General features: G+C 42.1%; 1 protein-coding gene across 7 annotated transcripts in view; it reads left to right on the forward strand.

Annotated features, from left to right (window-relative positions):
• arhgap17a (Rho GTPase activating protein 17a) overlaps positions 1-22,322 on the forward strand; it is a 131,126-nt gene extending 108,804 nt beyond the window's left edge. For 4 of the 7 annotated variants that reach the window (XM_072559149.1, XM_072559151.1, XM_072559155.1 and 1 more), the window contains 3 exons: positions 10,674-10,843; positions 13,155-13,802; positions 21,285-22,322. In XM_072559149.1, coding sequence (XP_072415250.1) covers positions 10,674-10,843; positions 13,155-13,802; positions 21,285-21,415 — 949 coding nt within the window. In that variant the 3' untranslated portion in view covers positions 21,416-22,322. Of the gene's footprint in view, positions 1-10,673; positions 10,844-13,154; positions 13,803-16,840; positions 16,866-20,618; positions 20,667-21,284 lie in introns of all 7 variants that reach the window. The other 3 variants (XM_072559152.1, XM_072559153.1, XM_072559154.1) reach the window with 3 other exon arrangements.
• Positions 22,323-26,793: the final 4,471 nt, after the last annotated feature.

Here is a 26,793-nt window from a genome sequence, read left to right on the forward strand (position 1 = left end):
AATCGATTGGCTGCGCTGGTAGGCAATGCATACAAAACAGGATTCCCACAAGAAAGACAGGATCCCCTAGTCTTCACTGTCCATCCCACCAACCTCCATACAAAAAGTATAAGATACCGTTTCCGTCATCTCAAGTGGGATGCTGCCACCAGACACACATTCCGTTCCTGTCTGTCATTAGCATTCTGCGGGGACCACTCCCTCTGGGGCACCCTGGTCCACTCCTCCTCCACTCCGTGCATCCCTCCACAGCAATTTCTCATGCAATTATAGAAGATGCACCACTGACCTGTTTACCTGCTCCCTCCTCTCTGTCCAAGGTCCCAGAAACACTTCTCAGGTGAAGCAGTGATTTACCTGCACTTCGTTCAATCTAATCTATGATACTTGCTACTCTCAATGTCATAGAGATGTGAAACACAGAAACAGACTTTTTGGTCCAACTCGTCCATGGAGACCCAGATATCCTAAATTAATCTTGTCCCATGTGCCAGCATTTGGCCCATATCCCTCTAAACCCTTCGTATTCACGTATCCTTCCAGAGGTCTTTTTAAATGTTGTATTTTTACCAGACTCCTCTACTTACTCTGGCGGTTTATTCCATGCACACATCATCCTTTGTGTGAAAAAATTGCTTGGGTGCCTTTTAAGTCTTTCTCCCTCACCCTAAACTTACATCCTCTAACCCAAGAAAAAGGCCATGTCTATTTACCCTATCTGTGCCCCTCATGATTTTATAAACCTCTATAAGGTCACCCCTCAGCCTCCAAAGCTCAGGGAAAACAGCCCCAGCCTGTTCAACCTCTTCCTATAGCACAAAAAAACCCCAAGCCTGGCAATATCCTTATAAATCTTTTCTGAACCCATTCAATTTTCACAGCATCCTTATAGGAGGTAGACCACAATTGCGCACACTATTCCAAAGGTGGCCTAACCAATGTCCTGTACAGTCGCAACATGACCTCTGAATTCCTATACTCATCCTAAACGCCTTCCTCACTATCCTATCTACAGTGGAAACTCGATTATCCGAATGCGATGGGCTGGCACTATTTCGGATAATCGATTACTCGGAAAATTGATTAAATGTCTTTCCTCTGGGGCTCGGAGTTTTAAAGTCTGCTCCCTATTCAGGAGACTGCAGCAGCGCACGAGACCCCACCCCCGGCACTGCTCTCCTTTTGTTACCGCCCCCTGCCCCCAACCCTGTCCAAACCTGCACCCCGCTCCCAACCCTGTCCAAACCCACCCCTGCCCACCAACACAAAGCATGCGAGCCCCTGCCCCAACACAGCCCCACCAACTGCCAACCATCCAACCCCTTGGCCCCTCTCCGGGTGTCTGGACTGCACACCAACAAGACTGCTACTGCCGCTGCCTTCGTGGGGTAAGTCTCCAAATAGTGTGAGCACACACAGGCATACGGCCACAGCCACAGCGATACACACTTTTTTCTGCAAATTTTTGACAAGGTTCCACATTTGCCCTGTACAGAACAATGTTGGAGAGATTATTCCTGGGGAGGGGAGGGGGGGGTGGTGGTTAGGGTATGCCCCTCTGTAGAACTGAAGGGAAAGTGTGGGGAGAGAGAGGGCGGGAGGTCAGTGATTTGGAGACAGTGCCTGTTTAATCACTGTAAACAAAAGACGCGATCACTGCTGGAAACACTTCTTTGATGCAGTGTTTCTGTCGGGACCTCGAGATCTCCTTCGGATAATCCGATTTTTGGATAATTGGTATTCGGATAATCGAGTTTCCTCTGTACCTGCAACTCCACTTTCAAGGAACTATGAACCTCTACTCCAAGGTCTCTTTGTTCAGCAACACTCCCCAAGACCATACCATTAAGTGTACAAGCCCTGCCCTGATTTATCTTTTCAGAATGCAGCACCTCACATTTATCTTAATTAAACTCCATCTGCCACTCCTCGGTCCAGTAGCCTATTTGATCAAGATCCTTATGTACTCTGAGTTAACCTTCGCTGTCCACTACACCTCCAATTTTGTTGTCATCTGCAAACTTACTAGCTTTACCTCCTATGTTCACATCCAAGTCATTTATATAAATGACAAAAAGCCAATCCTTGTGGTGCACCTCTGGTCACAAGCCTCCAGTTAGAAATTGTCGGATAAATGAAAAAGCAGTTTTTGTCGGGTTGTTTACTGTGGCTGCACAAATTCTATGGGAGTCTTCAAATGACCTTCCCCCATCAGTTCCCACAGGTTCTTGCTATTTGTCTCCCAGTGTGTCAGTCATAATGATCAGTCAAAAGCCTTCCCAAGTCTTTTCAATGTGGCCTGGTTTTGTTTTTTCAAAATGGATTACCCTGGTTCTTTGCCTAATGTAGGTTGAAAGCTACTCCAGCTTTAACTGAGCATTTGCTTGGGGTTGGGAAGTAAATTAAATTAGCATACATGCTACATGTAGAGGTGACTGATTGGTCTGGTTAAAAATGTAGAACGCACATAGAATTGTCTCCTTTATTACACTGGTGTCATCATTCTGGAAATAGACAGTTTCAGTCATGAAACAATTGTTATGGCATTCTTGTGACCATTTCTTTGAGACAGTGACCCAACCTCTTCTGATGCCAGACCCATTTCTTGTCCCTAGTCTCACCACTTCATACCTATCATTGACTGCATACTAAAGGAGATTATTTAAATAGGAATATTCCAGAAATGTTTTATTTCAGCAGAAATTACAAACATTTGGTTGATGTACACTTGAGTCTAGGCAACTGAGCTGAAGCAGATTTCAGTTTAAAGACCCTGTTCTAGTGCTGAGTAAAATAGATTTATCTTGAGTTGTTGGTTCCAGGAGATCTGATTTTGACAGCTAGGAGAATAATTTTAAACTGTTAAGGGGTGAGTTTTAATGTGAGGCTGATAGCACTGTTTAAAGAAATACAGAAGTGGTGAATTTCTTATCTAAACTGCCCTATTGTTGAATTTTCATTTTCTTTCTATCAGCTGAGTAAAGGTTCTATGGTATGGTTGGAGTTAAGGAGAATTTACCCAGTTAGTTTAGAATGACATTTTTAAATTCCTAACCAAGTCGAACGTATGCTGTTTGCTGGAATTGGCAGTAGTCTCCTTTGTTGCTTCTCAGAGTTATGCGTCAACATGTTCTGCCTTGCTCCAGTTTCCACGACATGGCATTCTAACCCTGATGTTCAGAAACTGACTTTCCCAGTATTACAGGATAGACCAGCTTTGTTTGCTTTGGAAGCTGAAAATAAATTCAAGTACTAAGGGGGTGGGGGTTGTCTTCTGACTCCCATGGAAAAAGGAGGGATTCTAACTGGGGTGTGTCTTCTTTCAAAGCAGAAATATAATTTACTGAGAACATTGAAGAGAAGTTGGAGTTGGATTATAGATCTGACAAAAGACTTTTTTTAAAGTTAGATTCTTAGTATATTCTGAAAGGAGATTGGATAAGCAATGCCTGGTTTGATTTTTGTGACCTATATGAAGTGTGTAGCAGATGAGAATGGCTAGAAGACTACTGTAAACTTCACAAAATTATCTCTCCGACTCATTTCAAAGCTCACAGACTACGTTTTACCTCATCTTTGTAACTATTTGGTCTAAGTTGGCTTCTGCAACTTATATGTTTTATGTGACCCCTTTACTGTGGCCTTTCTTTTTTCATAGTGTCTTCACATCATGTCTTGCCCTGCATTTCAGCTGGCAAAGAACTCCTCTTCTAATGCATCTTATCAGACACTCGTACATTATTTACGATAAATATAATGAGTCAGGTTGTACAAGGTGTGGCATACTGCTCTGACATTAAATGATCCATATTTCTGACAGAAAATTGCAATTGCATCTCCTTTAGGAACATGAAGCATACTTTGCGATTTTTGAAATTTGTAGTTCAGGTTGTAAGTTTGCTCGCTGAGCTGGAAGGTTTGTTTTCAGATGTTTCATCACTATATTAGGTAACATCGTCAGTGAACCTCTAGTGAAGCACTGGTGTTCTGTCCTAATTTCTGTTTGTATGTCATGGCTTGTTAAGGTGGGTAATATCACTTCCGGTTCTGTTTTCTCAGAGGTTGATAGATGGGGTCTAAATCAATGTATTTATTGATGGAGTTCCAGTTGTAATATCAGGCCTCTAGGAATTCCCATGCATATCTCCGTTTGGCCTGTCCTAGGATGGATGTGTGGTCCCAGTTGAAGTGGTTTCCTTCATCTGTATGTAAGGGTACTAGTGATAGTGGATCATGTCTTCTGGCGGCTAGTTGGTGTTCATATACCCTGGTGGCTAGTTTTCTGCCTGTCTGTCTAGTGTGGTGTTTGTTACTGTCCTTGCATGGTATTTTGTAAATGACATTCATTCTGCTGGTTCTTCAGGTCCATCAGCCGCTGTTTTAATGTGTTGGTAGGTTTTTGGGCTACTGTGATGCCAAGGGGTCGGAGTATTCTGGAAGTCATTTCAGAGATGTCTTTGTATGGTAATGTGGCTAGAGTTTCTGGGTGTGTTGTTTGCTTGTTTGGTTTGTTGTTGAGAAATTGGCGGAAACTGTTTGTTAGGTAGCCATTCTTCTTGAATATCCTGTAAGGGAATTTTTCTTCTGCTCATAGTTCCTAGGTACTGCAGTGTGTTGTGGCATGTGGAAATAATGTCCTGATGCTGCTCCGTTTGAGTGTGTTGGGGTGATTGCTTCTGTAGTTGAGTGTTTGGTCTCTGTGTGATGCTTTTCTGTAGTTGGTTTGATGTATGGTAATGTGGCTAGAGTTTCTGGGTTTGTTGTTGAGAAATTGGCGGAAACTGTTTGTTAGGTAGCCATTGACCTTGACCTTGTCCAACAAGTATGAGATTCTTGCTCCCTGTACGGATGAGGAAAAGGGCTCTGGACAGGATGAGTCAGCTGACCACGGCACCATGGTGCAGAAGGCCATTCAAGAGGGGGGAACAAATAGACAAGTAGTTGTTATAGGGGATTCTATAATTAGGGGACAGATAGTATCCTTTGCAAGCCCTATCGGGAGTCTCGCATGGTGTGTTGCCTGCCCGGTGCCAGGGTGTGGTACATCTCCGACCGGCTTGAAAGGATATTGGAGTGGGAGGGGGAGGATCCAGTTGTTGTGGTCCACGTTGGGACTAACAACATAGGCAAGGCTAGGGTGGAGGACCTGTTTGGGGATTTTCAAGCACTAGGAAGAAAATTGAAGTACAGGTCCTCAAAGGTCATAATCTCCGGATTACTGCCCGAGCCACATGCCAATTGGCATAGGGATAAGAAAATTAGGGAAGTAAACACATGGCTAAGGGATTGGTGTGGGAAAGAGGGATTCCAATTCATGGGGCATTGGCATCAGTTTTGGAACAGGGGGAATCTGTACCGTTGGGACGGTCTCCACCTGAACCGATCAGGTACCAATGTTCTAGCAAAGAGGATAAATAGGGTGGTCAGTAGGACTTTAAACTTCTGAGTTGGGGGGAAGGGAAAGTGAAAGCGACCGGGAGTATGGAGGTAAATGGAAAGATAAACAGCAGGATAGCATATGTGCAGGCGGATTTAAACTTAGGACATCTTATGACTTCCAATATCCCTAATGATAAGAAAGTTAGTATTAAGGCACTTTACCTGAATGCTCGTAGCATTCATAACAAAGCAGATGAACTAATGGCACAGATCATCGTGAATGATTATGATGTGGTAGGCATCACAGAGACATGGTTACGGGGGGTGGGGGGAGGTCAGGACTGGCAATTAAACATCCAAGGATTTACAACTTATCGAAAAGACAGGGAGGTGGGCAGAGGGGGTGGGGTGGCCTTGTTAGTTAAGAACAAAATTAAATCTATGGCACTGAATGACATAGCGTCGGATGATGTGGAATCTGTGTGGGTGGAACTGAGGAACCACAAAGGCAAAAAAACCATAATGGGAGTTATGTACAGACCTCCTAACAGTGGTCAGGACCAGGGACGCAACATGTACCAGGAAATAGAGAAGGCATGTCAGAAAGGCAAGGTCACGGTGATCATTGGAGACTTCAATATGCAGGTGGACTGGGTAAATAATGTTGCCAGTGGATCCAAAGAAAGGGAATTCATGGAATGCTTACAGGATGGCTTTTTGGAACAGCTTGTCATGGAGCCCACAAGGGAGCAGGCTATTCTGGACCTAGTGCTATATAATGAACCAGACTTTATAAAAAAAATCTTAAAGTAAGGGAACACTGAGGAAGCAGCGATCATAATGTCGTAGAGTTCGGTCTGCAGTTTGAAAGAGAGAAGGCAAAATCGGATGTAATGGTGTTACAGTTAAATAAAGGTAATTATGTGGGCATGAGAGAGGAACTGGCAAAAATCGACTGGAAGCAGAGCCTAGCAGGGAAGACAGTAGAGCAAAAATGGCAGGAGTTTGTGGGTATAATTGAGGACACTGTACAGAGGTTCATCCCCAAGAAAAGAAAGATTATCCGGGGAGGGATTAGACAGCCATGGCTGACAAAGGAAGTCAGGAAATGTATTAAAGAAAAAGAGAGATCCTATAAAGTGGCCAAGAGCACTGGGAAATCAGAAGATTGGGAAGGCTACAAAAACAAACAGAGGATACCAAAGAGAGAAATAAGGAAGGAGAGGATCAAATATGAAGGTAGGCTAGCCAGTAATATTAGAAATGAGAGTAAAAGTTTCTTTCAATACATAAGAAACAAACGACAGGCAAAAGTAGACATTGGGCCACTTCAAACTGATGCTGGAAGGCTAGTCATGGGAGATGAGGAAATAGCTGGACTAACTTTGCGTCAGTCTTCACAGTGAAAGACATGAGTAATATTCCAACAATTAAAGGGAGTCAGGGGGCTGAGTTGAGTATGGTTGCCATTACAAAAGAGAGAGTGCTAGAAAAGCTAAAAGGTCTTAAAATTGATAAATCTCCTGGCCCTGATGGGCTACATCCTAGAGTTCTGAGGGAGGTGGCTGAGGAAATAGTGGAGGCATTGGTTGAGATCTTTCAAAAGTCACTGGAGTCGGGGAAAGTCCCGGATGATTGGAAGATCGCTGTTGTAACCCCATTGTTCAAGAAAGGATCAAGACAAAAGATGGAAAATTATAGGCTAATTAGCCTAACCTTGGTTGTTGGTAAAATTCTAGAATCCATCATTAAGGATGAGGTTTCTAAATTCTTGGAAGAGCAGGGTCAGATTAGAACAAGTCAACATGGATTTAATAAGGGGAGGTCGTGCCTGACAAACCTGTTGGAATTCTTTGAAGAGGTGACAATTAGTTTAGACCAGGGAAACCCAGTGGATGTGGTCTATCTAGACTTCCAAAAGGCCTTTGATAAGGTGCCACACGGGAGGCTGCTGAGCAAGGTGAGGGCCCATGGTGTTCGAGGTGAGCTACTGGTATAGATTGAGGATTGTCTGTCTGACAGAAGACAGAATTGGGATAAAAGGTTCTTTTTCGGAATGGCAGCTGGTGACAAGCGGTGTCCCGCAGGGTTCAGTGTTGGGGCCACAACTGTTCACATTATATATTAATGATCTGGATAAAGGGACTGGGGGCATTCTAGCGAAGTTTGCCGATGATACGAAGTTAGGTGGACAGGCAGGTAGTACTGAGAAAGTGGGGAGGCTGCAGAAGGATCTAGACAGTTTGGGAGAGTGGTCCAGGAAATGGCTGATGGAATTCAATGTGAGCAAATGCAAGGTCTTGCACTTTGGAAAAAAGAATACAAGCATGGACTACTTTCTAAACGGTGAGAAAATTCATAAAGCCAAAGTACAGAGGGATCTGGGAGTGCTAGTCGAGGATTCTCTAAAGGTAAACATGCAAGTTGAGTCTGTGATTAAGAAAGCGAACGTAATGTTGTCATTTATCTCAAGAGGGTTGGAATATAAAACCCTCTTGTTTGTGCTACTGAAACTTTATAAAGCTCTGGTTAGGCCCCATTTGGAGTACTGTGTCCAGTTTTGGTCCCCACACCTCAGGAAGGACATACTGGCACTGGAACGTGTCCAGCGGAGATTCACACGGATGATCCCTGGAATAGTTGGTCTAACATATGAGGAACGGCTGAGGATCCTGGGATTGTATTCATTGGAGCTTAGAAGATTAAGGGGAGATCTAATAGAAACTTACAAGATAATACATGGCTTGGAAAGGGTGGACGCTAGGAAGTTGTTTCCATTAGGTGAGGAGACTAGGACCCATGGACACAGCCTTAGAATTAGAGGGGGTAAATTCAGGACAGAAATGCGGAGACATTTCTTCAGCCAGAGTGTGGTGGGCCTGTGGAATTCATTGCCGCAGAGTGCAGTGGAGGCCGGGATGCTAAATGTCTTCAAGGCAGAGATTGATAAATTCTTGATGTCGCAAGGAATTAAGGGCTACGGGGAGAATGCAGGTAAGTTGAGTTGAAGTGCCCATCAGCCATGATTGAATGGCAGAGTGGACTCGATTGGCCGAATGGTCTTCCTTCCACTCCTATGTCTTATGTTCTCCATTAACTGTTCATTCTACTGTGACATCTAGAAATGGGAGTCTGTCGTTTTCTTACTCTCTTTTTGTGAATTTGATGCCAGTAAAGGGTACTGTTGATGATTTTGTAGGTTTCATTTAATTTGTTCTGTTTTGTAATGACAAAGGTGTCATCCACATCGCGACCCAAAGTTTGGGTTGGATTTTGAGGAGGACTGTTAGTTTGAGTCTCTGCATTACTGCTTCTGCTAAGAACCCTGATATTGGTGATCGCATGGGTGTTCTGTTGATTTGTTTGTAGGTCTTGTTACTGAAGATGAAGTGGGTAGTGAGGCACAGGTCTATTAGTTTGAGGATGTTGTTGTTGCTGATGAAGTTGGTGTTTGTATCCTTGGTTGCTTTAGTGGTGCAGTCAGTGTTTCTTTGGTGGTGGTGTCAACTACAGGAGAAATGTGTGTATTTTGGATTCCAGAGGGATACGGAACAGCAATTGACTGTTCAAGGGGAGAGATGGATATGTGTCTGGTCAGAGCCGAGAGTGTAACTAGTCTAAGGGAAGTTACAATTTTCAACGTGTCTGGTAAATTGGAGGGTCAGTTTAATAGTTACCCAGGTGTTAAACTAGGTTTTTCATTGTTAAACATTTCCTTGGTGAGTATTTCCTGATCTGTCGGCAGAACCCTCTGAATTCTCAGATTTAAATGGAAAATTTTGGTGCATTCCACGTGGAAGAGATCTCCATGATATCTGCTCTTCAGTTTTCCAGACAATTCTCTCAAAGTCTGTTCTTACTATACCGCACGGTCCTGCATCCAACTTGCATCGACGCAGCATAAACAACTACCTGACTGTTGGAAAATCTGGGAATTATAACCATGATAAATAATGCATTATGAAAAGGATGATTTTGATTTTGGGCAATTACTATTGTCTGTCACTTAGCCATCAGTTCAGTAATGCTGAACTTGCCTTCCACATGATTTATGTCACAATTTTCAGAGGAGTTTACATTTTTCATTATTTTTTTAAACTAATCTATAGAGTCATACAGCATGCAAATAGACTTTGTTCCAACCAATCCATGTCAAATATAATCCCAAACCAAACTTGTCCCACTTGCCTGTGTTTGGCCCCTTTCCCTCCAAACTTTTCCTATTCATGTACTTATCCAAATGTCTTTTAAATGATGTAACTCTACCTGGATCCACCCCTTCCTCTGGCAATTCATTCCACACACAAACCACACTCTGTGTTTTTAAAAAAAAAAGTTGCACCTCATGTCCCATTTAAATCTATCTTCTCCCACTTTAAAAAATGCCCCCTAGTTTTTTAACACCCCTACCCGAGGGAAAAGACCCTTCCTATTCACCTTGTTTTTGTACCTCATGATTTTATGAAACTCTAGATAAGGTCACCCCTGAACCTCCTATGCTGCAGTAAAATGTCTCAGCCTATCTTCATCACGCAAACCTTCCATTCCTGACAAGATCCTGATAAATCTTTTCTGAATCCTCTCTAATTTAATAATATCCTTCCTCTACAGGGAGACCAGAACTGTACAGAGAATTCCAGAAGGGGCTTCATGAACATAGTGTACAACCTCAACATGACATCCCAACTTCTATACTCAATATCTGAGCAATGAAGACAAACATGCTAAATGCATTCTTAACCACCCTGTCTCCATGTGACACAAATTTGAAAGAACTAAATGCCTGAACCCCTAGGGTGTCTCTGTTCAACAACACAACTCCAGGTTGTGTATTATCCTTGCATTTATCCAAATTCAATTCCCTTTACCACTCCTTAGTCAATTGACCCAGTTTATCAAGATCTCTTTGTAATCTTAGATAATCTTCTTCACTGTCCATTATACTACCAATTTTACTGTCATCTGCAAACATACTAGTCATGCCTCCTGAATTCTGATCCAAATAGTTTGTATAAATGACAAATAAAAGTGGACCCAGCACCCTGTGATCCTGTGTTTCTATCTCTCTCTCTTTTCATCCTTGCTGATGATTAAAGGTAACTTTATTTCTCTCAAACAGTTGTGGGACCTAGCAACACTAAGTGTTTCAGCACCTTGATTTATTAAAGTGAACAATGAAATTAGTCAAATGTCTGGATCATACAGTTGCAGCTTTGAACCTTTTGTGGAATGTTGTATTTTACAGTACTCACTTTCTGTTTGGATTTCATGTCAGTAATCTTTGTATCCTTCAGCCCTTCAAAGCCCAAAGAGCCTGCTGGCACTCCGCCACCTGTCAGAAATGATGCTAACACAGCCAGTGCAGGGGTGAGCCCGTCACAGCCAACTGGCACAGGGCCCACTCAGCTCAACGTTGCTGCAGGATCAAATACAACGGGTCCTAGTCCACACGTAATCAGAAGAGGTGAGTTCTCATTATAAATAACTAACATGCACAACAATTTACTAAAATCATGTCATACATTTAAAATCATGCAAATACAGATTTTTTTTGTTATTCAAGTTGAAAGCATAACTATTGGGAAAGGTGTATTTGCCATAACATTAAGAAGCCAGATGTAAAAAAAAAATTGAGGCTATATTACAAAAATTAAAATTGCTGTTTTGCTTATTCTGGATGGGATGCATTCTAATTTGCCGAGAGAAATATGGTCATTTAGTCATAATGGCTCAAAAAGAGGTTGTTTTGTCCATTGGGTCCATGTAACACTACAATGTAATCCAGAACCTCTGATCCATCCCTATAGCCCTGAAAGTAATTTGTTCAAGTGACCATATAATTGCCAAAAATGTAAAACTTTTCAAGGTCTTGGCTACAATCTTCTACCTTTTCAAATATAGGGGTGGTGCCAAGAGACTGGAAGATTGCAAATATTACACCCTTTTGGAAGACTGAATATAAAAGAAGAATATTAAATCTAGCAATCTTTGGCCAGCCAATTTTATGTTTGTGGTGAGATGCTTTTAGAAAATGAATAGCAACTTGGACAATGTACCTAGACTTCTGGCAATGGCAAGCAATGAGAGAACACAGTGGCTACAAACAGATACAGGCAGGTCTAATAAGTGGGTAACAAGATGAAAGAGTATAATGTGAGGAAGTGTGAGGTTATTTACTTTGGCTTTACAAATAGAAAATAATATTTTTCAAAAGGAATGCAATTTATAAATGTTGATGTTCATAGGGACTTGGGTGTACAAGAAAGACAAAGTTAACATCTAGGCACAACAAGCAGTTTGAAAAGTAACTGACACATTGGTCTTTTATTGCTGGGGCCTTGGAGTACAAGAATAAGTAAATCTCGCTATGGGGTTTGTATAGTGGAGAACTAAGCACAGATATTTTCACTTTTTAAGGACAGATATATAAGTCTTGAACCGGTACAGCAAAGTTTAATTAGATTGGTTCCTGAGATGAGAGGATATTTCTATCATGAGACACTCAATCCATATTCTCAGCAGTTTAGAAAAATGAGTTGATTTCATTGAAACATACAAGATCCTGAAAGGCAGAGATTTGGATATTGTTTCCCATGGCTGAGGAATCTACAATAAGAGAGCCCAGTTTATCAGTCAAGGATTGGCCAATTAGGTCTGAGATGAGCAAACATTTTGTCATTGAAATGTATGGAAAGGTACCCCAGAGGGTCAAATATGTTCCATCTTTGAGTACATTTAAAGCAAATTAGTTTGTTTTTTGCTTTGTCTCAGGAAGTTGAAGGCATCAGAATTGGTGCCACAGACCATTTAAACTGAAGGGTCTCCTTCTGTGCTGTACTCGATCAGGATTGAGAAACACCAGATAATCTGTTATTTCATAGAATCCCTACTGCATGGGAACAGGCCATTCGGCCTAACAAGTCCACACTGACTGACTGAACAACATCCCACCTAGACACACTCCCTACCCTATTCCTGTTTACCCTGCATTTCCCATGGCTAAACCATCTAATTTACACATCCCTGGATACGATGGGCAATTTAGCATGGTCAATCCATTTAGCCTGCGTATCTTTGGACTGTGGGAGGAAACCGGAGCACCCAGAGGAAAGCCTCCCAAACCTGGGGAGAATGTGCAAACTCCACATGGACAGTCATCCGAGGCTGGAATCGAACCTGGGTCCCTGGCGCTGTGAGACAGCAGTGGGAACCATTAAGCCACTGTGCCACCTCCATTAGAATATTCTAAAACAATCCAGGTTTCCCCAATTTATATCTTTGCTCTTTAATTTCCTTTGTTTCAGATGCTTACCTACTCTCATTGTAAACGATTCAATGGTCTCTACCGTGTGCTCTCCCCTTGATCTTCATTACCTGTGAGAAAAAGTTTCAAATTTTCTTCCTTTCCCTTTGCTTCCTTTCCTTCAAAGCATCAGAGAAATGCTCAAGTAGAGCAGCTTATGACAGTTAAGGGAATTGATAAAAATAAATCATGAATTTGGTGTAGAATAAATTGCATGAGCAGAATATTAGCAAGCAGATTCAAATTAGTGAGTGGTAAATTTTGAACTGTACGTACACATAACAATGAACCAATGGAATGGATTGATGATAGGAGTAGTGTGGGTACCTTGAGAATTGTTAAGGGAGTGATTGGATGCCGTATCTTGGAGTAGATGAATTAAAATAAGGTGATTGTCTTCTTCCCTTGCACTTAGCTTGTGATCTTGTGTCTTTTAATGTTCATATTAATCGTTTTTTCTTTTTCTTTCAAGCAACGAAAAAGCCTGCTCCTGCTCCTCCAAAACCTACGAATCCACCTCCTGGGCAACCTGCAGGTCATGGAACTAATCAGCCTGCTAGCCAAGCTTCTGTGCATTCACCAAAGCAGCCTAACCAAGTTGCCAGTCCATCTCTGAGTCAGCCTGGAAACTGGAGTCCTGTTCAATCCCATGGACAGTCAGTTTCTCAACCTACGATCCAGCCACGCAGGCATTCTAGTAATCTAATGGTTATTCATGCCCCGAGTCACCCCCCACCTCAACCTCCAGCACAGCCTATCAATCCTTATCCATGTAAAGCACCTAGTGACCAAGTAACGGATCAGTCCTCCCATAGCCCACCTGACACACCAACTCCTCCCAGCACCCCTCCATTAGGAACACACAATACAAGCTTCCATTTAAATCAGCACTTCCCACATGGCCAGGTTTCCACAGCAAATCAGGACCTGCAAACCCAGCATTCACTTCCCCCCCAGTTTGCCACTTTGCCAAGGGCACGACCAGTACCAAAGCCGAGGAATCGACCCAGTGTTCCACCACCTCCGCAGCCAGCTGTAACAGCCCCTGCTACAAATTGTTCCAGTCCTCCAGAACATGCTTTGCCAAATGTGGCAACTACAGCTTCAAAAATAGTTACTGGTGAGTATTTTCAAACAACTTGCAGATATTTATAATTTGCCTTTTGTACGTATAGGAAATTTAGGATTTCAGTGCAGTTGCAGTATTTTTCTAAGAAACTTCCCAAGCCTTTAATCAAAGCTTAATGTGCTAAATAGGAAAAATAATTTATTAAGTCAATTAACACCAAAGGTTGTTGATGGATTTTCAAGCTTTCCTTAATGACAAGTGTTGACATCACCTGGTGCATGAAGGGGAAGACACCTCAACAAAGGATTTTAGGGAAACATTTCAAGAGAGGAATGTGCAGCAAGATTGGAGAGGTTTTCTAAGAAAATTCCTCTGGACAGTGAATGACTGATCAAAGCTCAGTGGTGCCAACGAATGAGAGAGTAGTCATAGCTAAGGTGCTTTCAGAGAAGGAGAGTTTAATGTGTAAGAAGCACCACCTTTTGCTGTATTACCTAGCATAAAGAAACACTGTTGTAGTTGTTGGAAGTTAGATATCGAAGTCCCAGGTCATCACTGAAGGAATTCCTCGGTCGATATTTTCTAATCAACCGGTTCAGAGATGTTATTATACACATCTCTGGTGTAGGTAGGACTTGAACCCAAGCCTCTGGCTCACTGGTAAGGATACTACCCCAGCACCACAAGAACCCAGTTCCTCAAGATAGTGTCCTAGGTTCAACTATCTTTGGCTATTTTATCAATGTCCTTCCTTTATCATAAGGTCAAATGTGGCATGTTTACTAATTGCACAATAAAGTTATAGAGTTGTGCAGCATGGAAGCAGACCCTTTGTCCAACCAGTCCACACCACAACCATATTCTCAAACTAAACCAAACTGCGCTTGGCCCATTTCTCTCCAAACCTCTCCTATTCATGAAATTATCCAAATGTCTTTTAAACATTGTAACTGCCTACTGGCAGTTCAAATCACACTGCCCCTCATGTTCTTTTTATATCATTCACCTCTCACCTTAAAAACATGCCCTCTAGTTTTGAACTCTCCCACCCTCGGGAAAAATCCCTTGGCGTTCATCTTATCTCTGCTCCTCATGAATTATAAACCTCAATAGGTCGCCCCTCAACCTCTTACACCCCAGTGGAAAATGTCCCAGCCTTTCCCGCCTATTTTTATATCTCAGCATTTCCAATCTGTCTCATACTGAAGCATTCGTGTCCATATGGAACAAAACCTGACAATATTCCGGCTTGGGCAGAGAAGTTACAAGTCACATTTGTGCCGCACAAGTGCCAACGTGAGGGAATCTAACCATTTTCCCTATACGTACAATGGCATTAATATTACTGACTTTCCCTAGTTTCATTATTCTGCGCATTAACATTGACCAGAAATTGCACAAGACCAACCACATAAATAATGTGACTCCAGGAGCAGGTCAGAGGTTAGGAATTCCATGGTGAGTAGCTCATTTCTAGACTCAGTAAAGCTTAGATATTTGGGAACACCACCGCCTGCAAGTTCCCCACCAAGCCCCACATCCTGATGAAATTACATTGTCCTTCCTTCACTTTAGTGTCAAAATTCTGGAATTATCTCCATACAACTAAACTGTAGGTATACCTTTTAGCCCCCAGTGTACTGTCACCTCGTGGACTGGAGTGTTTTAAGAAACCAGTTCACCACAAGCTTCTCAAGAAATCAAGGATGAGTACCAAATGCTGCTGTAGCTCATCCTGTATTTGAATAATTTTATACTGTCAAATTTCTTTAAGTGAGTCAGACGCTGGGTGAGTGTACTGGCCATCACTTAGGAGAAGTTTCTGGAAACTGGAAGTTCTGAAAGTGGATAATTACCAGGACCAGATGGATTACTTCTCGGGGTGTGAAGGAGGTAGCTGAGGTGCTTTGGAGACATTGGCGATCTTTCAGGAATCACTGCGATCAAGGACTGTTCCAGAGGATTGGAAAATAACTAATGTAACACCCCTGTTTAAGAAGGGAGGGAGGCTATAGGCAGGTTAGTCTGACCTCTTGTTGGTAAGATTTTGGAGTTCATTATTAAGGAAGAGATTGTGGAGTACTTGGAAGTGCTTGGTAGAATAGGGCTGAGTCAGCAAGGCTTTGTCAAGGGGAGGTCATGCCTGACAAATTTGTTAGAATTCTCTGAGAAAGTGACAAGCACATTAGACAAAGGAGAGCCAATGGACGTGATCCATTTGGATTTCCAAAAAGCCTTTGACAAAGTGCATCACAGGAGGCTGCTAATTAAGATAAGAGTCCATGGTGTTAGGGACAAGGTACTGGTAAGGGATAGCTAATTGCCAGTCAGCCAGAGTGTGGAGTTTGAGGGGTATTCTTCAGGATGGCAACCATTGGCTGGTGGAGATCAGTGTTGGGACCATGCCTATTCATATTATACATTAATGATCTAGGCAAAGGAACTGAGGGCATTGTTGCAAGGTTTGTACATGATATGAAGGCAGGTGAAGGGACAGGTAGTGTTGAGAAGTAGAAGTTGCAGAGGGACTTGGACAGGTTAGGAGATGTGCAATTTCTTCAGTCAGAAGGTGCTGAATCTGTGGAACCCCTTGCCTTGGAATGCTATTGAGACCAAATCATTAAGTGTGTTTAAGACAGACACATTGGCTTTTGATTAGTAAGAGGATCAAAGGTTTCCGGGAGAAGGCAGGAGAATGGGGTTGAGAAACTTATCAGAGCTGAAAAATGTGTTGCTGGAAAAGCGCAGTAAGTCAGGCAGCATCCAAGGAGCAGGAGATTCAACGTTTCAGGCATAAGCCCTTCTTCAGGAATGAGGACGGTGTGCCAAGCAGGCTAAGATAAAAGGTAGGGAGGAGGAAACCTATCAGCCAGGATCAAATGGTGCAGCAGTAGACTCGAAGGGCACAGTGGCCTAACTCTGCCCCTAATATCTTATGGTTTTCTGGAAATCAAAATTATAATCTGTTTTATTTTTCATATTGGCAATATTTAGTCATTCATGAAGGTTCCTTCCCAGGTATGCTTGATTGATATGAATACATTGAATTAATTTGTGACTAATAATTTTACATGCCAATGCCTTCACAGGTTTGGGAGGAGACTCTGCGGCGAGGTTGGTAGATTTCAAACCGTTTGCACTAGCAGCTAGTCTTGCTGTTGCTCGCTGGGCAGTGCTTTGTCAAAGTTGTGTCTGATGTGCTTTTGAATCATGCTAAAATTAGTGCCTCATTTTTGTTTGCATCTGTGCACAAGTAAATCCCAACACTTGGAGGTTAAGCTCTTCCATGTTCATATTTTTCTCTAGCATCTCTTAGAACAACTTCACAGGAGACAGTAATTAAAATCTTGTTAATGTGACTCTCATCATGAAAAGCTATGTTTAGATCCAACTTCCTTTTCACACCACCCTTTCAGCAGCTCTGGGGAGTAACATTGCAATTGCGTACAAATAAAATGAACTGGCTATGGGGAGGGGCAAAAGAGAGAACCCGGCCCACAAAGCCTCCAAGAGAGAAGTCATCTTCGTCATTGTAACCTAGACTATTGGTGACGTTACATTTTGTTGCCGGAAACTGAACGTCAAGTAATGGGAGTCAGTTCAAATATTAAATCAAACTGATGTCTGAGATCCCTATATCAATGTCATGTAAGAGTCTTGTGAAGACGAGTAAGACAGTACAGTGTCATCATTAGAGAATCACAGCGATCTTATTTTCCATCTCCTTTCCTTTCCCTCCCTCTTCCTCTTCCTCCTCCTATTCCCCCACCCACCAAATAAAATCCCTACTCCATGCCAAACTCAACACTACTGATCAGCCTGCACGACACAAGATTGTGGCATGATTCAGATAAACTGGATAAGTTCCAACTTCACTCCTGGGCAAGTTTAGGCATAATCCGTCTCAACTGCATGGCAATACAAGACTTGATGTCCTGCAGGCCCTACAGAAAATCTGGATAAATGCAAAAGAATTTGGATGGATACGATCCTTAGAATGCTACAGATCAAGATTAGCTATTTGGGCAAACCAGAGTGTCAATTCTAACTAAAGAAGTAAACTAAAGCATTAACCTTTGTGCCTTTATGGAGAAAAAAATGTGCTTTTCAGTGCTTCTAAATAAGCCTGTTGGACTTGAACCTGATGTTGTGGGATTTTTAACTTTGTACACCCCAGTCCAACACTGGCACCTCCAAATCATAATTCAGCAAAGGTATAGTTCTGAGAATGGCACTTGGAGCAGCTCTTCAAGGAGTAGGGACAAATAGCTGTTGTCGAATGAAGGCTGCAGCTCAGGTGCAGTGTTGCTTGACTCATAAAGGCATAGTACAGCGTATAGTGAAAAGAGAGAATGTTTTACAACAAGTGAAATATTTTTGAAGTGGAGTTAGCTGTAATATAGTGTGCTGTAATGGTGCATTTCAGTGAACTTGAAAATTCATTCTTTCTCTAAAATTTGTGTCGAATCTCCTATCCTGTCTTGAACTAATCAAGAGAATGTAATTCCACTCTAACCACATATATGCTAGACTGGGCAACAGTCTTTGGATTGAATGGGCAGCAATGCTAGCTGTGTGGGAGCCTAGCGATTTATAATATGCTGTTTTAGAGCTGGTTGTAATTATAGTAATGTTCACCATGTATGCAGTTTGCATGAGGATATTAGAGCACGCATGTTCTAATATTATTTGGTCCTCCATTACTTCAATGTAGAATTATGTAATCTGCTTCCTCTGGGCATGTGACCTTGCCAACTTTGTGTATTCTGTTTACCCCATAGCTTCAGTTGCAACCAAATGGCTTTTGTGTCTAGACTCTGATAAACATACTACATGGTAATACTGTATTTCCATACAATGGAAATAGTGTGAATTTAAAACAAATCTGATGAGTTAATTTGAAAAAACTTCAACTTTTGACTTGTTAGTTTTTCAGTTAACAAGTTAGTTTGAAGGATCTAGAATTATATGTATATGAGAGAAGAAAGATCAGAGAATTGTGGATGTTTAAAAACTACAGTTTCACCCAATAATAACTCTGATGTTCTCAGCCAGCAAATTTCCACTGACTTATGCTCAACTGAAATGTTTTAGTGAGTTGGTTTGTTAACTTTTCGTATCACATTGAGATATCATGATCAAGCCAAGTACTTAACTCCAGATCAGCTATACATGTGTCATGGTGACTTTATTTAGGCAGTTAGGATCACAATAGAAGTGAACCTATTCACATTGCTGACTGTTCAGCCTCAATTTGCTGAAAGTGCAATCCTGAGATTCCTGCCCTTTGTTCTTATGTCCAGTTTTTTTTTTAAGTGTGGGACCCAAACCAGAAAAGAAATGAAACCTATTGTAATTCACCCTAGAAAAAATAACAGCTGCATTTGTAGGCTAATTAAATCAAAATTTAAAATTAAAATGATGGAAAACTAAACTGGGGGGAAGAGAAGATAAGCGATTAGAATGTTTAAAATGTTAACTTTAAATTATAAGACAAATCTTATTTTAGTTCATAAATTCATAAGATATAGGAGCAGAATTGGGCCATTTGACCCATCTAGTCTGCTCCACCATTTGATCATGGATGATCTGCTGCTCACCCCCATTTTCCTGCCTTCTCCCCATAACCTTTCACCCTATTATCATTTAAAAATCTGCCTAACCTCTCCTTAAATGTACTCACTGTTCCAGCATCCCCCGTAGTTTGGGGTAGGAAATTCCACCGATTCTCCAACCCTTTGGGAGATGTAGTTTCTCCTGAACTCTTTTAAACTTGCTGCCAGTTACCCTGAGACTGTGAGCTCCAGTCCTAGAATGTCCCACAAGAGGAAGCATCCACTCCACGTCTATTTTATCCAAGCGTTTTATCATCATCTTGAATACCTCCATTTGATCTCTCCTCATTCTTCTAAATTCCAGAAAGTACAGGCCTAAACTGTTCAATCTCTCTTCAGACGACAAACCCCCCATCCCTGGGATCAATCTAATGAACCTCCTCTGAACTGCCTGCAATGCCACTACGCCTTTTCTCAAATAAGGCAATCAAAGCTGTGCACAATACTCCAGATGCTGTGTCACCAATATCTTTTCCCTTTTTAGAGGAATTTATACTTGAAAACTCAAGTCATGTAATTTGCATTTTTCCTGTAATTGGGTCAAGCTATTGGATGCAATTAGTTGAAAGCAAATAAATTCTGGCCAGAACAAGTGTATGTGAAGCAAATAAACTCCTATAACTAAATGTTCACTTATCCTTTCACAAAGTAAAATTCTAAAGGAGTTTGCATGCATGATTGTCTGCATCTGCAGTGTCTCCTCCCCCCATGAGACTTTGATATGCTGCCTATTCATTTAGTGAGATGAGGTGCTGCTTGTACAAAGCAGGAAAAGCAATTGCTTTCAGTCTACCTGGATGTCTGTCGGTCCTGGCACTTTATTGTTTGCTTAATTTTAAATCCGTCATTCAGCGAATATTTGTTGAGATGAAATGAGATTGATTAATTGATGTCAGAAGGCTTCAACCCAAGTAACAGAATGAGAATTTCTTCATGCTACCCTGCTGTGGAAAAATTTAAACCTTTGCTAATGGTTGTGCCTGTAGGCTGCTGGGGCCTTACAAATCTTCAATGGCCGTCACATCAGAAAAGCTGTTTCCGAGAACAGGTTGATCCTTACTAATAGTGGATACAGTTATCAGTGTTAGTGTGTATCAGAGTTCGCATCCCTCTATTGTAGTTGGCACAAAGCTCTTAGATGTTGCACATACAGTACATGTAATCTGCAGACACTGTGTGGTTACCCACCAATATGGAAAAGCCTTTTAGGATTATGGCTTCTAATTGTAAACTATTCCATTAAAAAATGCAGATGTCTGACCAGGAAAGTACTGTGTGAGCAGAATGGGGAAAGTTAATGGTAAGACATGGGCAAGTGATTGGCCAATTAATCCTGCTAATTCAGTGTCAATTTAATGCATGCTTTCCAGTCTTGTTACTAACCATTCATCACACTGCTTGCCTGCACTTGTACTAATAATGCATGGGTAAAGAGGATTGCCAGACATCAGAAAATGCCTGCATCCACCCTGAATTTGATATGCAGTAGAAAGTATTCAGTTGGGTTGTTCAGTGGTTAATGTGCAAACGATAGCAATTCAGTTGCTTCAATTGTGACCAACATTTATAGATCCTATTAATGTCACAAGTTATAGAGTAGGCAGGTGCTAAATTATCACAGGTTTAAGAATGGAAAATACTGTAGTACAGGTCAGTGATGCATCATCTCCAGAGGCAGCATCGTGTTCAGACTGGGTTTATAGTGAAGTTCTAGGAATGTTCCCTTTTAGTTTATCAAAGGTTACGTTTAAAAAAAATGTGCACTACTCACTGAATTATCTGTTGGTGTGTGCCTTTCAAGCCATCACCCCTGTTGTAATGGTGGAGGTTTTCGAGGTGAGGTAGCCATACTGGAATAGTATCCTGGCCACTTGTCATGTTTCTTAGGGTATCACTGATGTTTTGTGTTTACTGCCAGAATCTGATTCTACTGTGCAAGAGCAGGACTCGAACCAGCCTGTGGAGTTAATGTCTGCTGCAGGCAACTCTGAACTTGGAAAACATGAGCAGCAAGATCTTGACGATGACTCTGAGAGCACCGCTTTGTGAAGGGTCCTGACACTCCCTCCATTTGCACCGCTAAGCTATCCTCTTAGAAGCTTAATTCTGCTGCTGTCAAAAGGATATGCCAGCTACAAAAAAAATAACTCAAGAAAGGAAATAAAACTCTTGGTTGTTTTCTGCTAGATGTGCTCATGTTGCATGGAATATGATTGAAGATTTCATCAGTGCCACTATCATGATCTAATCAATGCCACTATCATGGATTCATCAATGCCACTATCATGGATTCATCAATGCCACTATTATGGTCTCCAAACTGATCCTCTGCTTTGTTTGTAGTTCAGACAGGCGATTCTTCTGAAAGACATTCATTCATTGCAAGAAACTGTGACTGTATGAGAAACCGTTCCCCATTGGGAGTTCAACTGTGGGTTAACAGCCGACCATTTGGTTACATTTGGGTTTCTAGTGCCTTATTCAATTGTCACCAAGTTTCTGGATGGAAACTCACCATGGTCTTGTTTTCTTCTTTCTTTTAAATATTGTACTCTGAGCAGTATCCAGATTTTGTACAAGTAATTATTTCTGTGTTGAATTAAACACATACAAGAAAATGGTACTGGACTGAGACAGTCTGCTCAATCTGTCCATTTGTATTTACCCTAATGCGGTTTGCTTGTAAGATTAATGCTAAACCAGTTGTACTTGGTTGGTATTCATTTTGCTATGTTCTTCTATTTAACATAAAGTGCACTTCTTGCCTTAGGTCTTGTTTTGCATACAAGGCAGTTTTCTAACTGATTAAATCTGAATAAATGACACTGTTTTCATTAGTCTGAAAATCTGTTATGAATTATAAACAAAAATACATTCTGAAGAAAATGTGTACAAATTACATACATGTATTAAGAAAATAAAATGTGCCACTAAGCTGGTTGTTTGTGGGCAAGGACTGTGTGTTCATGGTGCTTTTTGTTTTAAAATAACAAATAGGGATGAAGGACAAAGTCACAAACCTGCAAGCATCAAAAAAAATTGAAAGATCAAAAGAGGATGCAAGAAAAATTGGGAAGTAACAGCTAGTTCATGCAAAATTGTGTCGTGATGATCCTTGACATTATTGAAGATAAGGAGTTCCATAGTTTTAAGGTTCTGGGAAAAGATACTGTTACGAGTAGAAGGCATTAGAGCTAATCTAAATATGAGTTTATTGAGAATGCAATGAGAAAGGATAACTTCCCACACATTCTTTCTGATTGAGTGAGAGGACAGAAGAGCTCTGAAGTGCAACAACCATGGTAGTGTCGACAGAATAAAGGGATAAGTAGTTTTTCTGGAAAAAAGCATGTCACCTTTCAAATTGACAGCTGTACATACTAGAAAAAATTCCAAGATACGAGAACAGTATTCAAGTGTTGGAGGGGCCAACTTTGTGGAAAAGTGGGAAAGAAGTATAAAAAAAACTTTAATTTCTGTGGATATTCTTGTGGTTGTAGGACATCCTAGAGCCAATGATGTATTTTTGAAATGTTGTTACTATTGTAATGCAGAAATATAGAAGTGAAAATGGAACTTTTCCAAAATTTAGAAGAAAGGAAAGAGTTAGAATGTAGAAAGTGGAACCATGTTAATAAGAATGCTGGTTTTGGCATTGGCTGAAACAAGGTCAGCCAGGAAACTGGATGTTTGAGATGGGGAGATGATGTGAACAAATGAATTCTCCAGGTGAACAGAAAGTATACTGTGTAGTATTGGCGAAACATAAGCCAAATTTAATACCCCTTAATCACTCCTTGGTGAAAATGCTCAACTACGTGAGACACTCTCTCCTTGACCTTCCCCATGCTTAATAAAGGGTTAACCACCAAATTTCAGATGAGGTGCTTTTGACTATTGGAGCCAATAATGCACAAGTAACAGAGGGAGGAAACTGCACTGGGGGAAGAGACCCAGCCCACCACGAGTCTTTGAGGAGCACCTCTGTATCTCCAGCTCAGCCAGGAATGGTGTGGTAGGTACCTGTGTTTTGCCAAGCAGCAAGTGACTGAACTATACTACATTCTGCAACCACAGAGGAGTGAGAACAGCAGTGTTATGGAGATGTGGGTGTACACGTATCTTTGAAAGTTAAAAGCTAGCAGTGACAGCACCAAGTATTGTCAATAAGAAGCAATGTAGCAGGTGCTCCAGCTACTGGGATAGCCTCGGCTGCCTTGAAACGATAAAGCAGATTTGAATTAGGCCAATCAGTTTAAATTATACCCTAAAAAATACTAAACTCCAATCCAGTTTGAATTTAGTATATTAACAATCTTAAAAGCCAATGACACAGTCCAATGCTTTGTGGGTTTAAGACCAGTGAAGATTGAACAATTGAGAGGAGAACTGCCAAGCTTCCAGCATGTGAAACTGCCTAAGAAATAGTTCTGTCAAAGGTACCTTTATCAATCAATAACATGTGAAGCAGAATCCCCAAGAAGACAGGAATACAGCGAAGACTGAAAGCTGACTGGTTTTGAGAAGTTCTGTAAATCTTAATCAGGCATTTTATTGGACTAGTATTGTAGAAGGGGAAGATCGAGGGAGGAAAGAGTTGCAAATAGTTGTTAGTTAATCATTCTCTGTTATATTTAAGAAATAAAGTTGTAAATTTTTATTTTAAATAGTTCTTGACCTCTTGAATTTTCACAGATTACTGCATGAGATAAATCTTTTCTGTGTTGAAGGTTTTTAATTAGCAGAGGGCCTTACCCCGTATCGTAACGGCAGTTAGTGGCCATCAAAACCATCCTGGCCCTAAACTTATACATTAGTGGCTCTTTCTTGTTGGGTGCAGGTACCTCCCTGCTGCAGCGATGGATAGTAGAGGGGATTTCAGTGTTTTCATTGACCAGAAAGGATGGAGCATGTGCTTAGTGGCATTCCCAATGATGCAGGGTACAGTTAACTATACAATAAACTCTAGGCCCCATGTATCAATGAGCACAGAGGCTGGAATACCGTGTGTTTATTGGTACTGTCTGTAATTTGAACTTTGTGCTGGATTGCAGGATGAGAGTGAGGGCTGAGAGGCCCATACTATCCTGAATGTTCTCAGCAGTTCCAGGAACAATAGGCTCGGTTTTAGCCAGCTGCATGATGTGAGACACTGTATCCTGTTGGGACTCTGTCAGTGAGGGTGAATCTCTACTGGGCCAAATCTCAGCTGTTTACTGTGGGTATTGGCAACCTTGTCTAGCAAAGAATAAAGAAATGTCAGGAAATGTATTGCAATGGGTTCAAGTAACTCTACCAAAGCTGACTAGCTATAGGCATCCAGGGGCAGTGAGGGGTCGTTGTGAGGATGGAGTGATGCAATCAATGACTGTAATTTGTGAAGTTCTGTGTCTAATTTTGCAAAGAACCTGGATGCAGTATTGTCTGTGTCTGACTGCTTAAATTACACTCCTCCGTTGACAGGGCCTGTGATGTAACTAAAACCAGTCAAGAAGCCCCGAGTGTGTTTACTTACACCACAGGTACAATTAGTGAAGTCTAATTTGCTTCCTTCAGACGAACAGCATTCCACTGAAATTGGGAGGCCCTTGTACCACAGTGTCACTGTCTCTCCCTCTGAGCCAGGCAGTCTCTGTTCAAATCTTCCTACAATGGAGGTGTGTTATAACCTGCCCAAACAGACTGAATTAAAAAAATACTTTTGCACTAAAATTGTACATTAACATTCACGACATCAGTGCTGAAGGTATTGAGAAGTAATAGCAGGCTTCTTGTGTGGGCCCACAGTACTTTTAGCACTGTCAAATTGCACATTCCAGGCAAAATATGGGATAATATTGCCCTCGTGCGTTCAGACAGCGAAGACACAGCTTTCAGATTGCACCAGGTAACACCATTAATTGCAAACTACAAACCAAAAGAACTGTGGGTGTTGTAAATCAGAGAGAATAATAGAAATTGCTGAAAAAGCTCGGTAGGTCTAGCAGCACCTGTGGAGAGAAATCAGAGTTAATGTTTTGGGTCGAGTGACCCTTCCTCAGAAATGATGGCACTAAGAAAACGGGTTATATGCAGAAGATAAGGTGGAGGGAAGGAGTAAGGAGTAAGTGATAGGTGGGAATAGCGCCCAAAAAGAGAAGAACAGTTGGACAGACAAAGGAATTGATGATAATGTGGCTGGGAGAATGAATAGCTGTTAATGGGGATGGTTAGCAGCTAACAATGGGTTCTGTCTAATAGCCAACCACGTGATAACAAGTGAGGAGCAGGAACATCGACGTTTCGGGCAAAAGTCCTTCGTCAGGAATCGAGGCAGGAAGCCTCCAGCGTGGAGAGATAGATGGGGGGGTGGGGAGAAAGTAGAAAAGAGTACAATAGGTGAATGGGGGTAGGGATGGAGATGATAGATCAGAGGGGAGGGTGGGGGAAGGTAGCAAAGAGTACAATAGGTGAATGGGGTGGGGATGGAGGTGATAGATCAGAGGGGAGGGTGGGGAAAGGTAGCAAAGAGTACAATAGGTGAATGGGGTGGGGATGGAGGTGATAGATCAGAGGGGAGGGTGGGGGAAGGTAGCAAAGAGTACAATAGGTGAATGGGGTGGGGATGGAGATGATAGATCAGAGGGGAGGGTGGGGGAAGGTAGCAAAGAGTACAATAGGTGAATGGGGTGGGGATGGAGGTGACAGGTCAGAGGGGAGAGTGGAACGGATAGGTAGGAAGGGAGATTGGCAGGTAGGACAGGTCATGAGGATGGTGCTGAGCTGGAAGGTTAGAACTGAGGTAAGGTGGGGGAAGGGGAAATGAGGAAACTAGTGAAATCCACATTGATGCCCTGGGGTTGAAGTGTTCCGAGGTGGAAGATGAGGCGTTCTTCCTCCAGGCGTCTGGTGGTGAGGGAGTGGCGGTGGAGGAGGCCCAGGGCCTCCATGTCCTCAGCTGAGAGAGAGAGGGGATGTTGAAATGTTGGCCACGGGGCGGTGGGGTTGATTGGTGCGGGTGTCCTGGAGATGTATCCTAAAGCGCTCTGCGAGGAGGTGTCCAGTCTCCCCAATGTATAGGAGACCGTATTGGGAGCAACGGATACAATAAATGATATTGGTGGATGTGCAGGTGAAACTTTGATGGATGTGGAAGGCTCCTTTGAGGTCTTGGATGGAGGTGAGGGAGGAGGTGTGGGCACAGGTTTTGCAATTCCTGCGGTGGCAGGGGAAGGTGCCAGGATGAGAGGGTGGGTTGTAGGGGGGGGCGTGGACCTGACCAGGTAGTCACGGAGGGAACGGTCTTTGCGGAAGGCGGAAAGGGGTGGGGAGGGAAATATATCCCTGGTGGTGGGGTCTTTTTGGAGGTGGCGGAAATGTTGGCGGATGATGTGCTTTATGCGAAGGTTGATAGCGTGGAAAGTGAGGACCCGGGGGGCGGGGAGGGG

The sequence above is a fragment of the Chiloscyllium punctatum genome, chromosome 40, assembly GCF_047496795.1.
Source record: "Chiloscyllium punctatum isolate Juve2018m chromosome 40, sChiPun1.3, whole genome shotgun sequence".
Taxonomy (NCBI): domain Eukaryota; kingdom Metazoa; phylum Chordata; class Chondrichthyes; order Orectolobiformes; family Hemiscylliidae; genus Chiloscyllium; species Chiloscyllium punctatum.